At 45.1% G+C, this 12,346-nt stretch overlaps 1 protein-coding gene across 9 annotated transcripts in view; it reads left to right on the top strand.

Moving 5' to 3' along the window:
* LOC119693961 (protein nubbin) overlaps nucleotides 1-12,141 on the top strand; it is a 125,058-nt gene extending 112,917 nt beyond the window's left edge. For 6 of the 9 annotated variants that reach the window (XM_048624801.1, XM_048624799.1, XM_038119028.2 and 3 more), the window contains 4 exons: nucleotides 4,952-4,999; nucleotides 10,371-10,507; nucleotides 10,644-10,995; nucleotides 11,304-12,141. In XM_048624801.1, the coding sequence (XP_048480758.1) occupies nucleotides 4,952-4,999; nucleotides 10,371-10,507; nucleotides 10,644-10,995; nucleotides 11,304-11,866 (1,100 nt within the window). In that variant the 3' untranslated portion in view covers nucleotides 11,867-12,141. Of the gene's footprint in view, nucleotides 1-2,519; nucleotides 2,674-4,951; nucleotides 5,000-10,370; nucleotides 10,508-10,643; nucleotides 10,996-11,303 lie in introns of those variants that run through there. The other 3 variants (XM_048624800.1, XM_038119026.2, XM_038119031.2) reach the window with 2 other exon arrangements.
* The last annotated feature ends 205 nt before the right edge of the window (nucleotides 12,142-12,346 follow it).

Here is a 12,346-nt window from a genome sequence, read left to right as displayed (position 1 = left end):
AAAATTCCAAATGCCATTTATGACTCATTATTAATTTGTACGATTAATAAATAAAACCCCTTTTAACTGTGGCTTTGGCCGGCTGTGGCTGGATGGATGTGGATGATGAGGTGTTTTGCTCCTTGAGACAGGCTCAGTGTAGAAGATTTATCTTCTCCGCAAAAAAAGATTTTGACAACTTATGTGGCAAAAACTATGTATATTGTTTTGCCTAACGTACATATTACCTATAGGATTTTAAATAAATAGTTATTCATTTATAAATATTCTGTAATACTATAAACAGCTTACTTATCTTGATGTAGGCAGCCGTCGTCGCCGGCGGGGTGAGGGCGCACAGAGTGCCATTCAATCTACTTATTAATAGATGTGCCGATAGTACAGTGCAATCACGGCGGCCATCAGCCCTCCCCCCCCCCCCTTCCCCCTCCAACACAACCCTTGCCGCCCAGATGCGCCGTGAAATTAGACTTCCCCCGCGCGCTGGCCGAATTGAAAATGCAAATACTTCGCTAATTCGCTCCCCTCGCCCCCTCCGCCCCGCGCACCCCGCCCCGCGCCCCGCCGCCGCCGCCGCCGCCGCTCTCTAACGAGCTGGATAAATACAATCCCGCCCCGCGCGGCCATTCGCACCCTTTCCGAACAACGGCGATGTTTATCTGTTTTACTGTGATAGACTAAATAACTACGAATGGCTTCCAACACAAGAGATTGTGGAGATGGAGGACGTTGACGCGAGGCCCGACTCGAGCTCGATCCCAGAACTGCAACATCACGTTAAATGTAACGGCTCGCCAATCGAAAAACATTAAAACTCGATAAAGTGTGCATCAAGTCACATTTCTCCATCGGTGCATTAATAGTGAAACGAGTTATATTGCGTCATTTTTCACTCTCGTGACGGCAGTAACATCGCCATAACGCGACAAACGCGCCGCGATACATTAATAAGCGGGCGAGCGAGTGCTGGGAACTACTGCGCTTTCATTAAATATCGAGCACCCCGCCCCGCGGCCAGTCGCGTGGTACGAGGTGCTACAAAGGCGGGCTACGCCGTAGCTCCGTAGCACTCGTAGCTCGTAGCGTGCTCGTAGCCAAAAGTAACTATGCAAATTAATAATTTGATTGTATGAATTGCCATAATCTTGTACTAGGAATAAGATTTTCTTTTCAAGCTTATAAAATACACATGGATTGCGTAGTGCCTCTAGCGTTATAATATAAAATCAATATTCGATTGAACGGCAGCTTCTGGTCCAGTTAGCTAATAGAAACAGCGGGGCGGGTGGAGTGTCCGGAGCTGTTGCATATTGTAATGCGGCAATATCGGCGCCTACACAAACACTTGCGCCGTGTTTGTGCACATTTCCATCACAAAGCCGCGCGCCGCCGCCGCCGCCGCCGCCGCGCGGTCCGGTCCGGCCCGGTGTCCGGTCCGGTGCGGGCTCCGCGGCTACTTATTCCTCTCGATCTCTTCGACTGTTTGTTCAGCGACCTCTTCTAGAGACCTCGTCTCGCAAATGGAACGTTTTCACTTGCAAATGGATCAGCTAGTTTAAATTCTTTTGAACCGGACAATAAACCTATTGACGAGTGATTCTGACCCGAGGGTGGGTCGGCAGTGGTTCCATGTTTGCTGAGCTGCGAATAAAGTATCGCTTTTACGAACCAACTTTTAAAGAACAATAAATAAAAGTGGTTGTTGTCTTTTTTTCAACACAAGGATTTTATTTAATTTGAATATGACCATATTATTCTTAATAAATCATAATTTTATTATTATACTACACCAAATTATAATTATAGGCAATGTATGAAGAAACTTTGGCCAAGCTGTGTCAGACTGTCAGATTATAATAGAGGCAACTTTACCTATTGCTAAAATAAAAGTGCAGCTACTTAGTGAAAAGTATGAGCCATATTGCCTGTAACTCTATCAGAAGAAAACATGGTATGACATCAACAAATTAACTATTAAGTTATTTATTACTTATTAATGATTTTTGAACAGCTTGATGACCAAATGTATCTAGAGATTCTAGAGTGTTGCTCCGTAGCGGGCGAGCCGAGGCGGCGGCCGCGCGCGGCGATATCACCATAAATCAACATGAAAACAATAATTGTGTAACGAATTGTAGTTATTGTGTATGTAAAGGGTTGCGCGGGTTGACTCAGCATGTGTGTGTGTGTGTGTGTGTCGGAGCGTGCCGCGGCTCGCGCTAGTCTATACACTCTTAACTCATTTCCGAACGTTTTTTTAGCAATAAACGTTCATCGGAATTCGCGCACAACCCCGACCGCTCGCCTCTACCCTTCGACACAAAAAAACAGGCAGCTTTCGAGCGCACCTCGCGATCGTTCGGCGAAAGCGAAAAAAAATCATCTCAGGTAATCGAAATAATAGCGAGATCGCGAAAAAAATTCACTAAGGGCGGAAAAAAGGGAACGGATTCGTATAAAAAAGTTAAAATTTAAATTCGACGGTTGCACTGCGCTGGCGGGCGGGGCGCGGGGCGCGGGGTGCGGGCGCGGGGCGCGGGTGCGGGGCGGCTCGGGGAGGCTGTCGTCAGTGCCGCGTCGACCGCCGCCGCGCGCACACCTCGCTCCCTGCACATACCCACACAGACATGGTGCTGTCCGCGTGCCTCCGCGCCCCGCACTACACCAACTACCGTGAGTACTCGCATCTCTCTATATTTACATACATTAAATATTGATTCCGCTCATAACAAGGCTTTTTGGACTTAAGATAAAAAAGTACTTAAACTGAACTTCCTGAAAACAACTTAGTACTTTATCCAGATTAATTAATGGAATAAAATAAATATTTCTGCATCAGTGCGGTTCTAAAGTTATTATTAGATATCCTGTACCGTATATTCCTTGTTTGACATTGAAATTTACATCACATCCTTACTAAATATTAAACTTCTTACATAGTGATCTGATAAAATCAAGTTATAATTAATTAGTGTGCCTAAAAGTTATTAAACTTACTTATTACAACTATATCAACATTTTCTCCTTCTTGTGAACATAGGTAGGTACTTTACATTTTTAGAAATGGCGATACGGTTCACAACCTGCGGTAGCCATGCTATAACTACTAACTATACTTAATCCTCCCCTATATACGAGTAGTAAGCGCACATAACACATATTCTCATCATAAATTAAGGTTTTAACTGAAAATTGAAAATACTGCCTTTACCTGCGTATAACATAGTTAATTTAAAGTAAATTCTTCACCAATCAAATTCGCTTTGTAAAAAAACCGGCCAAGTGCGAGTCGGGCTCGCGCACAAAGGGTTCCGTAGCAGCAAAATTACAGTTAAATCAACCTATCTCAAAAACTATAAGAGATACTTTGATCAAACCAAAAATCGTTGAAAGAGTTAATTAGCATGCATCACCTCTATTTTTTTTAGAATTTTATACCCCGTAGTTATAAAAATAGAGGGGGGGGGACATACTTTTTACGACTTTGAGAGCTGATATCTCAAAAACCGTTCACTTTAAGAAAAATGTTTTTTAGAAAACTTTATATCATTTTAAAAGACCTTTCCATTGATACCCCACACGGGTATGTACATCGAAAAAAAAAATTTCATCCCTCAGTTACATGTATGGGGGGCCCCACCCCCAATTCTTTTTTTTACTATTTAGTGTCATATTTTTGTAGCGGTTCATACAACACATATTCCCATCAAATTTCATCACTGTAGTACTTATAGTTTCCGAGTAAATCGGCTGTGACAGACGGACAGACGGACAGACGGACATGACGAAACTATAAGGGTTCCGTTTTTGCCATTTTGGCTACGGAACCCTAAAAAACACCGTTCCAATAAGTATATGGTTTTTTATCTGACTATTTCGCCGTTTCCTACCAATCTTGCATATTTTGCAGTACAACAACTTTTGATCTTTTTCATTTCCCGTGAGTGTATAGTGATATTATCATTGAGTCCAGATATTAATTACTTAAAATTAATTCAATCCTTCATTCGTGAACCTGACACCACATCCAGTAACATCCTCCAACTAGCTACAATCATAGCGTTGTTTAGCTTCCATCACTTCATTTGGTTTCTTCAATAAGTACATTGAGGTACGCCAACTATCGTTTAAATCGTCGACATGAATTTCAGTAAGATAGATAAATAAATAATAGCATTCATGTTACTGGGAACATTTTTATAACGCATCTTATTGTGCAACTCACACAATACCAGCCGTAGCCAAATTAAGTCGACACAGTTTATATTTTTAAATCCAGGCTTATACCAACAAAAACTCACCCGCACTTTAATCGTTTAAAAAAATCATCCCAATTGTAGGCACACACGAACACTGCCCTCGCTGCGAGCGTGTGTGGGTGCGATGACGACTCTATAAAGACAGACAATTGAGCTAAGCTTTTTATGTTTTCTATGAGTTTTTGCTGCGATTCCGCCGTCACGTTGACGCTTGTCAATTTTTTGCGTAAATCCGTCCGTAGCGAATATCAGAAGAGATAATCCCGACCCGCCTTCCGCCGACCAGGCTGCAGATCCACACTTGTTCATGTTCATTGCTCACATTTACATTAATACAAGTAGTACAACCCTTGCCCGTAGCGTCGTCGTAGCCGCGCGTAGCACGCTCGTAGCGCGCTACGACGACGCGTAGCCGACACTCTTGTATGATTATTTTTAATTAATTAATGAATACTACCCACATGATTGTATAACATTATCTAGAGCGCGCGGAGGCGACACCCGAGCCGACACCCCGTAGAGCTTCTCCTGATTATCCGATTAATCGACACTTTATTCGGGTTCCCGTAATCTCATTTAAAACTCACTAATTAACGTGTGTTGTTTACATTTTTGTAGCATAAAAGCAGTGAGTGAGTTGGTTGCTCTATGTTGTTATAATGATTGTAATATGTGTGTGTTGTTTGTTTCAGAAGAGGCGGGCGAGCTGCTGAAGTCACCGTCGCCGCCGCCCAGCCACGGTCAGTACTCGCCATCAGTACTCATGTACTCACACTCACACTCACACTCGTACTCCGAGGGATCTTCTACTCTCTATCTTATATTTTTCTACATAATAGCATTAGCTCTTTATTTCGAAGCCGCTATGACTTGATATTATGAAGATGCTGCGTATTATCCAATACTAGCATGGCCAAGGAACATAATAATTATCAAAAGAGAAGAAGAAGCCAACTGTCAAGCTATGAAATGCGTCATGACAGCGCTGCAGCAAACACCTTCAAAATAAAATAAAAAATTTGTGGCTAGACATTAGGAAACAAATATTACGGCCGGCTCTGCCTGGCATGCAACTTTTCTAGAAAGGAATTTCTATATTATTGTAGTTAGCTGAGAAACTTCAATACGCTTCGATTCCATACATGTACCTACTGTGTATTGAGTCCCGAGTGCCAGAGTAAATTTTTTTTTTTTACCTTGCTTCCACACGAGAATACCAGCAAGTCAAAGCTTCCAAGAAGGAACATGCGAGGCCTATGTCTATTAGAAATTTCGCCATTAAATTAATTCTCAATCAATACAATTTAGTTACGACTTTTGTATGTACATATACCATTAATTATGAATGGCAATAAGTTGCTTTTGAATTTTGAAATTCTGATTTCATTTACGGGCTTAGATATACCATGCTGCACATGTAGGTTTCGGCTTACTATACCCTTTTTGCAACACCCTGTATATGTACATAATAATATATCATTAATTATGAATGGCAATAAGTTGCTTTCATGTTCAGAATGAGTTCGAAGTGACCCTCTTGCTTCATCTCCGTCAGCTCTACTAACTTAGAATGCTCCATTAAATCTATGGGCTAAAACTGATATTGAATCGGATTAAGTATTGTAAGTATATGTATAATATTAACCAGCATTGTCTAAATATATTTATATGTATTTGTAAAAAAAAATATTGAAGCGTCCGTAGTCCAGCTGGCTTCAGTGATTGTAGCTGATCACTGAGGTTAAGTAACACATGTCACGGTCAGCCATTGGATGGGTGACCGATTTCAAGTGGTTCTTTTCTGGACGCTTCCGTGCTTCGGACGGCACATTAAGCTTTGGGTCCCCGTTACTGCTTCGGCAGCAGTCGTTAAGCCTAGTCAGAGGCCTTCGGGCAGCTTCAAAACATCTGACAGCCGGGTTGCCCACTTACCCGACAACTTCAGTGCATTGTACTCATTCTAAAACATCACGTGAGTACAAAATGTACAGCGGGTGACACGTTTGAGAGTCATCTATGACTACCCCTTCGGGGATTACAGTCGTGAGCATATGAATGTTTGTATGGACCTCACACATGCTTATTTATTCCTTAAACCTGCTTAATGTATTTGTAAATGTCAATAATACCAAACTACTCGTAAACACCCCAAGTAATGGGCAGGCGTGAGCTCGTATAAATGTATTTCTTTAGTATCGCGAGGCAGTCGGCATTCATCGAAACCGCTACCCTTTCAGTGAAAGCGTCTCAGCCCCACGCAAGGTGTGGCTGTAGGCCCGTGCTCATTGTGAGTCGTACGCGAGCCACGCGCCCGGCCCCGGGCCCCCGGCCCCCGGCCCCCGGCCCGGCTGCCGGCGAGGGGCAGGTCTCCTCGTGCTGCTAGGAACGAGCACCTGACGACAATCACTCATTCTCAGTCTCACTTTCGACTGTGTGTCCTTTCGTTCTGATGCGACAATCCGAATTATTGGCGTAACATTATAGTTTATTGACTTTTGCTGACTAACTACAATAACCTTAAAAATTAGTATTACCTAAGATAGTTATAGGTACACACTTTTGAACAGATAGATAGGTATGATGGTATTTTAAACCTTTCACTTGGAGTGTTACTATACCTACCCTGGAATGAAAATGAAAAACGTTTAAGAAATATTTAAATAGGTTGGCATATGAAACCGAATGGGGGTGAATTATTTCATGAAGGGTTATTGAGGTGTATAAAAACGGAATGTCTAATTTCACTAACAATTTTTACAACATATACAGGATGTTGCAAAAATAATATTTTTTTTACGTTTTATTTTTTTTATGTTTTATACACGTGCCTATGTTTTGGCTTATAATACCCTTTTACCGCTGTCACCCACTTACCGCTTGCGAGTCTCCTCTGACTACCCCTTTGGGGATTATTAAAGTCACGATGACTAATTTCAATTCGTTTAACACATAGGTATAATAAAATTATAAGATAAGATAAGATATTAGGTCCTTACATATGAAATTGGCGTTTTCTATAGGAGGAACATAAAGTCGTTTTTTTTTAATGAAATATATTAAATTAATCAAAGTATGTACCATTGCTATGTATGCACTTTTGCCATCTCATAGGTAGTTCATTGATCCCCTTACTAAAAAAACCATTCGGGCGGAAATCAATAAAATCTTTGAAGGCGGTTTGGACTGCCCCATCGGAGTTGAATTTTTTTCCTTGCAAGTAGTTATCCAAATTGCGAAAAAAATGGTAATCTGTTGGAGCAAGGTCCGGAGAGTACGGTGGATGTCTAAGACATTCTAATTGAAGCTCCTCTAATTTGGTAGCCGTCTGTTGTGCAGTGTGTGGTCTAGCGTTGTCCTGAAGCAGCAGTGGCCTAGAGCGATTGACCAGCCTCGGTTGTTTAGCAGCTAGCTTTTCCATCATGGTTTGCAGTTGCTGACAATAGATATCTGCCGTAATCGTCTGGCCAGATTTAAGAAAGCTGTAGTGAACGACACCGGCACTAGTCCACCAAATACTTACAAGCAACTTTTTTTAAGTCAATTTTCGCTTAGGGCAGGATTTGGCTGGTTCGCCAGGGTTCAGCCATTGCGATAAGCGCCTCCGATTATCGTAGAGGATCCACTTTTCATCACAGGTAATGATTCGATTTAAAATTCCTTCATTATTGTGCCGGTTGAGTAACGTAACGCAGCAGTCGACGCGCGTTTGTCGGTTTGCTTCACTCAATTCATGAGGTACCCACCTTTCAAGCTTTTTCACCTTCCCAATGTGCTTCAAGTGGATTAGAATAGTTTTATCACTAACACCGGAGCCTGCAGCTAACTCGGACGTGGTCCGCTTCCACAATAGCCTTCAATTCTTCATTATCAACTTTGGTCTCCGGCCGTCCACGAGGCTTGTTCTGCAGGTCGAAATTTCCAGAACGAAAACGTTGGAACCAAAAACGCATTGTGTTTTCTTTTGCGACACCGTCACCATACACATCATTAATCCTTCGAGCCGTTTCTGCAGCACAGGTGCCACGGTGGAACTCATACTCGTAAATAACGCGATATTTCAAGTTTTCCATTTTGTAAACAGAGTGACACAAAGAAAAAAACAAAAGAAGAAAAAACAAATGAATTAGGGGGTTTGAAACACAAATGCATGAGTAAATAGCTGTATGAATTTGAATTTGGAATTCCTAACCATAAAGGTAATATTTGAGATCAAAGTGGCCAGTACGACAAAACGCCAATTTCATATGTAAGGACCTAATAAGATAAGCACAACATAATCTGTGTTGAAACTACCCAACGCCGTCAAAACCTCTATAGGGTGTTGCAAAAAGGGTATACTAAGCCGAAACCGACGTATTTTATTAGATATAACATGCTGCACACGTAGGTTTCAGCTTATATAATTATTATAATATTATATGGTACATATTATAAATGTCAAATTGTAAGATTCTTTTATAATAATGATAGGCGTAGAGTACTAACCTATCCGAGGCACAAAGTCTTATTTAGTTCTGTCTAAACCTTAAACATATATACAATGTGTTGTTTTTCGAACCCGACAAACTTTAAGGGTGTATTCTACGAGTGATTTCATCGAGAAAACACCCCCATATGTAGGGTCAAATCTCAATATTCTAGAAATAGCGGCCATTTTAAAGTTTTAGATCCTTAGTTTTCATAAAAAATCATATCTCGAGATTCAAATGGCTTACGGACATGAAGTAAAATGCTTTTATCCGCCAAAAGTTATCTCTATCGAATCTTCTTCTTCTTTCGTGTCAGTGAAATGCGATTTTTTATATTTGTCCAGACCAAAAAGAAGCAACTTTGATAGCATTCTGGTTGGCCTGGAGTAAGTCTTCCCGTGTGCAGGTGGAAGGGCACAGGGGACAGGAGAGTAAATGCTCCATAGTCTGGGGGGCGGTACCACAGTCGCATAGGTTGGTACCAACGGTATAGCCCCACTTACAGAGATTGTCCTTGCAGCAGCCTACCTCTTCTCGCAACCGATTTAGAGTCTTCCAGATGTGCCAGGGAAGACTGTTACCGGGAGCAAGTTTTTCCTCAAGAGGTAGGAAAGGATCCTGGGGCTGCTTTCCCTCCCAGAGCCTTAGCCTTGCGTTTTGTGGGTTTTCATCCGTTAAGGACACCTCACTATTTAGAAACGCTTTGCGGCTCTTAAGGCGGGAAGGTGCGGCAGTATGTGAGTAAAGTGGATGTCTGGAGTCGCATTCTTGTTTGGCTTTCTCAACAGAACATGCCACTTTACGCCGTATGCTAGGGGGTGCTATCCCAGCCAGAGAGTAGAGTTTGTGGAGCGGTGTCGGTTTGAGGCATCCCGTAACTATACGAACTGTGTCGTTAAGAGCAACATCTACTTCTCTAGCATGCGCGGACCTTGCCCATATGGGGCAGGCATATTCGGCAGCTGAGAAGCAGAGTGCTAAGCTACTTGTTCGTAGAACTTGCGGAGAGGCGCCCCAGCTGGTAGACGTAAACCGTCGCAGAAGGTTGTTTCGGGAGCTGACTTTCTTCTTGGTGATTTGGCAGTGAGTTTTGTACGTGAGGGATCTATCCAGGGTCACTCCGAGGTATTTTGGTGACGAGCAGTGCTGGATTTTTACCCCTTCCCATGTTATGTCCAGCTCTCGATTTGCCTGGTGGTTGGGTAGGTGGAAAGCACATGACTGAGTTTTTGATGGATTTGGCCTCAAAGCGTTTTAACTGTAGTAGTCACCCAGCTTCCGCAAAGCTGCAGTCAACGTGCCTTCCACTTCTTCGAACGTAGCTGCCTGCGATGCCAGTGCAAGGTCGTCAGCGTAGAGGAATCGAGCTGTTCCTGCATCGCGGGGCTGGTCGTTGGTATATATGTTAAAAAGTTTTGCATATTTTTATTCGATAGAGATGACTTTTTGCATATACTTAATACCTTTTTTTTTATTACACAAAGGAAAGAAATAATAATTAAAAACTGAATTTAAATTTACAAATTAATGTGACGCTCTTCTGTTTCACCCGACCCACCCCACCCATGATGCTGGCTGCATTGCCTCAGTCGTCAGGCTTTGTTTTTACATTAATTAATAGTGAGTGGTTGTGTATGTACAGACGGGTCAGCGAGCGGGGACGCGTCCGGCAGCGGCGACGAGCTGCCCCCCCGCGCGCCGCCCGCGCCCCGCGCCTCGCCCCCGCCCGCCCGCGACAAGATGCCGCCGCACTCCGCCGCCGCCAGCGCCGCCGTCTTCGTGAGTACCTCGTCCTACTGCTTCCTCTTATAGAACCGTGCATAGCTGTATTGTCTCCTCTTGCCCCACTTGCGCCATTAACCTTATCCCGTATTTGTTGAGTGTAGAGTAACGTATATGTGTGTGTGTGTTGCAGAGCTCGGCGACGGCGGGCGCGGCGCTGGCGCAGCTGCAGCACCTGCTGCTGGCGGGCGGCGGCGGGCTGCTGCTGCACTCGCAGGTGCAGCGCGCGGTGGCGGCGGCGCACACGCTGCACGCGCTGCGCCGCGCCGCCTCACCGCCGCCGCCGCCGCCGCCCGGCCTGCTCACGCCGCTCACGCCGGGCCCGGGCCGCGCGCACGCCCCGCACCCCGCCCACGCCCCGCTCACGCCGCTGCACGCGCACGCGCACAAGCCGCGCGCGCTGGACCCGCAGCCCGACGACACCGCCGACCTCGAGGAGCTCGAGCACTTCGCCAAGACCTTCAAGCAGCGCCGCATCAAGCTCGGTACGGACCTGCCCACGCCTCTATCATTACGCCTCTTCTTCTTCAATCTTTTTTACGAAGATAAAAAATATCAGAATTTTATTGTTAGTAAAAAATAGCAAAGTATATATGTATTGTGTGACGTCAGTCCTTCCAACCGAAAGTATGAACAATAATTGGAGGACTGATGTCCTCTGGACTGGCCCCCTTCACTAAACATTAATGCACTTTATCCAGGGAAAGTAAATACGCATTTTTTTCCCTTTCTCTCTGCTATTTTCTACTATTCTCTAATAAACAGAGTAAATAAAGTATGGTGTGTGTCGCAGGGTTCACGCAGGGCGACGTGGGGCTCGCCATGGGCAAGCTCTACGGGAACGACTTCTCGCAGACCACCATCTCGCGCTTCGAGGCGCTCAACCTGAGCTTCAAGAACATGTGCAAGCTCAAGCCGCTGCTGCAGAAGTGGCTGGAGGACGCGGACTCGTCGCTGGCGGGCGCGGGCGGCGCGGGGGCGGCGGGGGGCGCGGGGGGCGGCGCGGGGGGCGCGCTGGCCGAGGCCGTGGGGCGCCGCCGCAAGAAGCGCACGAGCATCGAGTCGGGCGTGCGCGTGGCGCTGGAGAAGGCATTCCTGCACAACCCCAAGCCCACGTCGGAGGAGATCGCGGCGCTGGCGGACGCGCTCTGCATGGAGAAGGAGGTGGTGCGCGTGTGGTTCTGCAACCGCCGCCAGAAGGAGAAGCGCATCAACCCGCCGGGCGAGCTGGGCCCGCCGCCCCACGGCTCGCCCCACGGCCCCCCCGGCCCCCTCGGCCCCCCCGGCTCCGGCCTGCACGCGCTGCACGCGCTGCAGCCGCTGGCGCTGCTGGCCCGCGCCCCCCCGCGCGACTAGCCGCCCCCCCTCCCCCCACGTGTACATAGAGCCTAGAGTAAGTCGTCCGACGCTGTCGAGTCTATTTATATTCGAGGGCGCCCCCCCGGTCTGTATCATATTGTAAGTAAGCTCGTCTCGAATTTATATTAATAGTAGTAATAATAAATGATAGTTATATGTCGCCGCGGCGGCGCTGTACAGAGCTCATATCAGTTAGTGCACGGTCTCGTGTATGTAAGGTGGATGTGTAGAAAATATCTATATGTTAAATAAATAAAACACGATAGAGAGTATTCCTGTCTTTTATTTCTGACGGTTACCGTTGTGAGGCTGCCACATTGCTAAGTTTTTGTAAGCGACATTATAATTATTACAGTTGAGGCAATACCTTTTGAATGCTACCTAACATTTTTATCATCAGTGTGGCGGCACCATTACAAATTTCCTTCAGTACAAAACATATTTGGCATAGAACATTAGATATTCATCTTCGGATGT

Source organism: Plutella xylostella, chromosome 12 (genome assembly GCF_932276165.1).
Source record: "Plutella xylostella chromosome 12, ilPluXylo3.1, whole genome shotgun sequence".
NCBI classification, from domain to species: Eukaryota; Metazoa; Arthropoda; class Insecta; order Lepidoptera; family Plutellidae; genus Plutella; species Plutella xylostella.
Note: the sequence above shows the minus strand (reverse complement) of the source record. Positions and strands in the feature narration are given on the sequence as shown.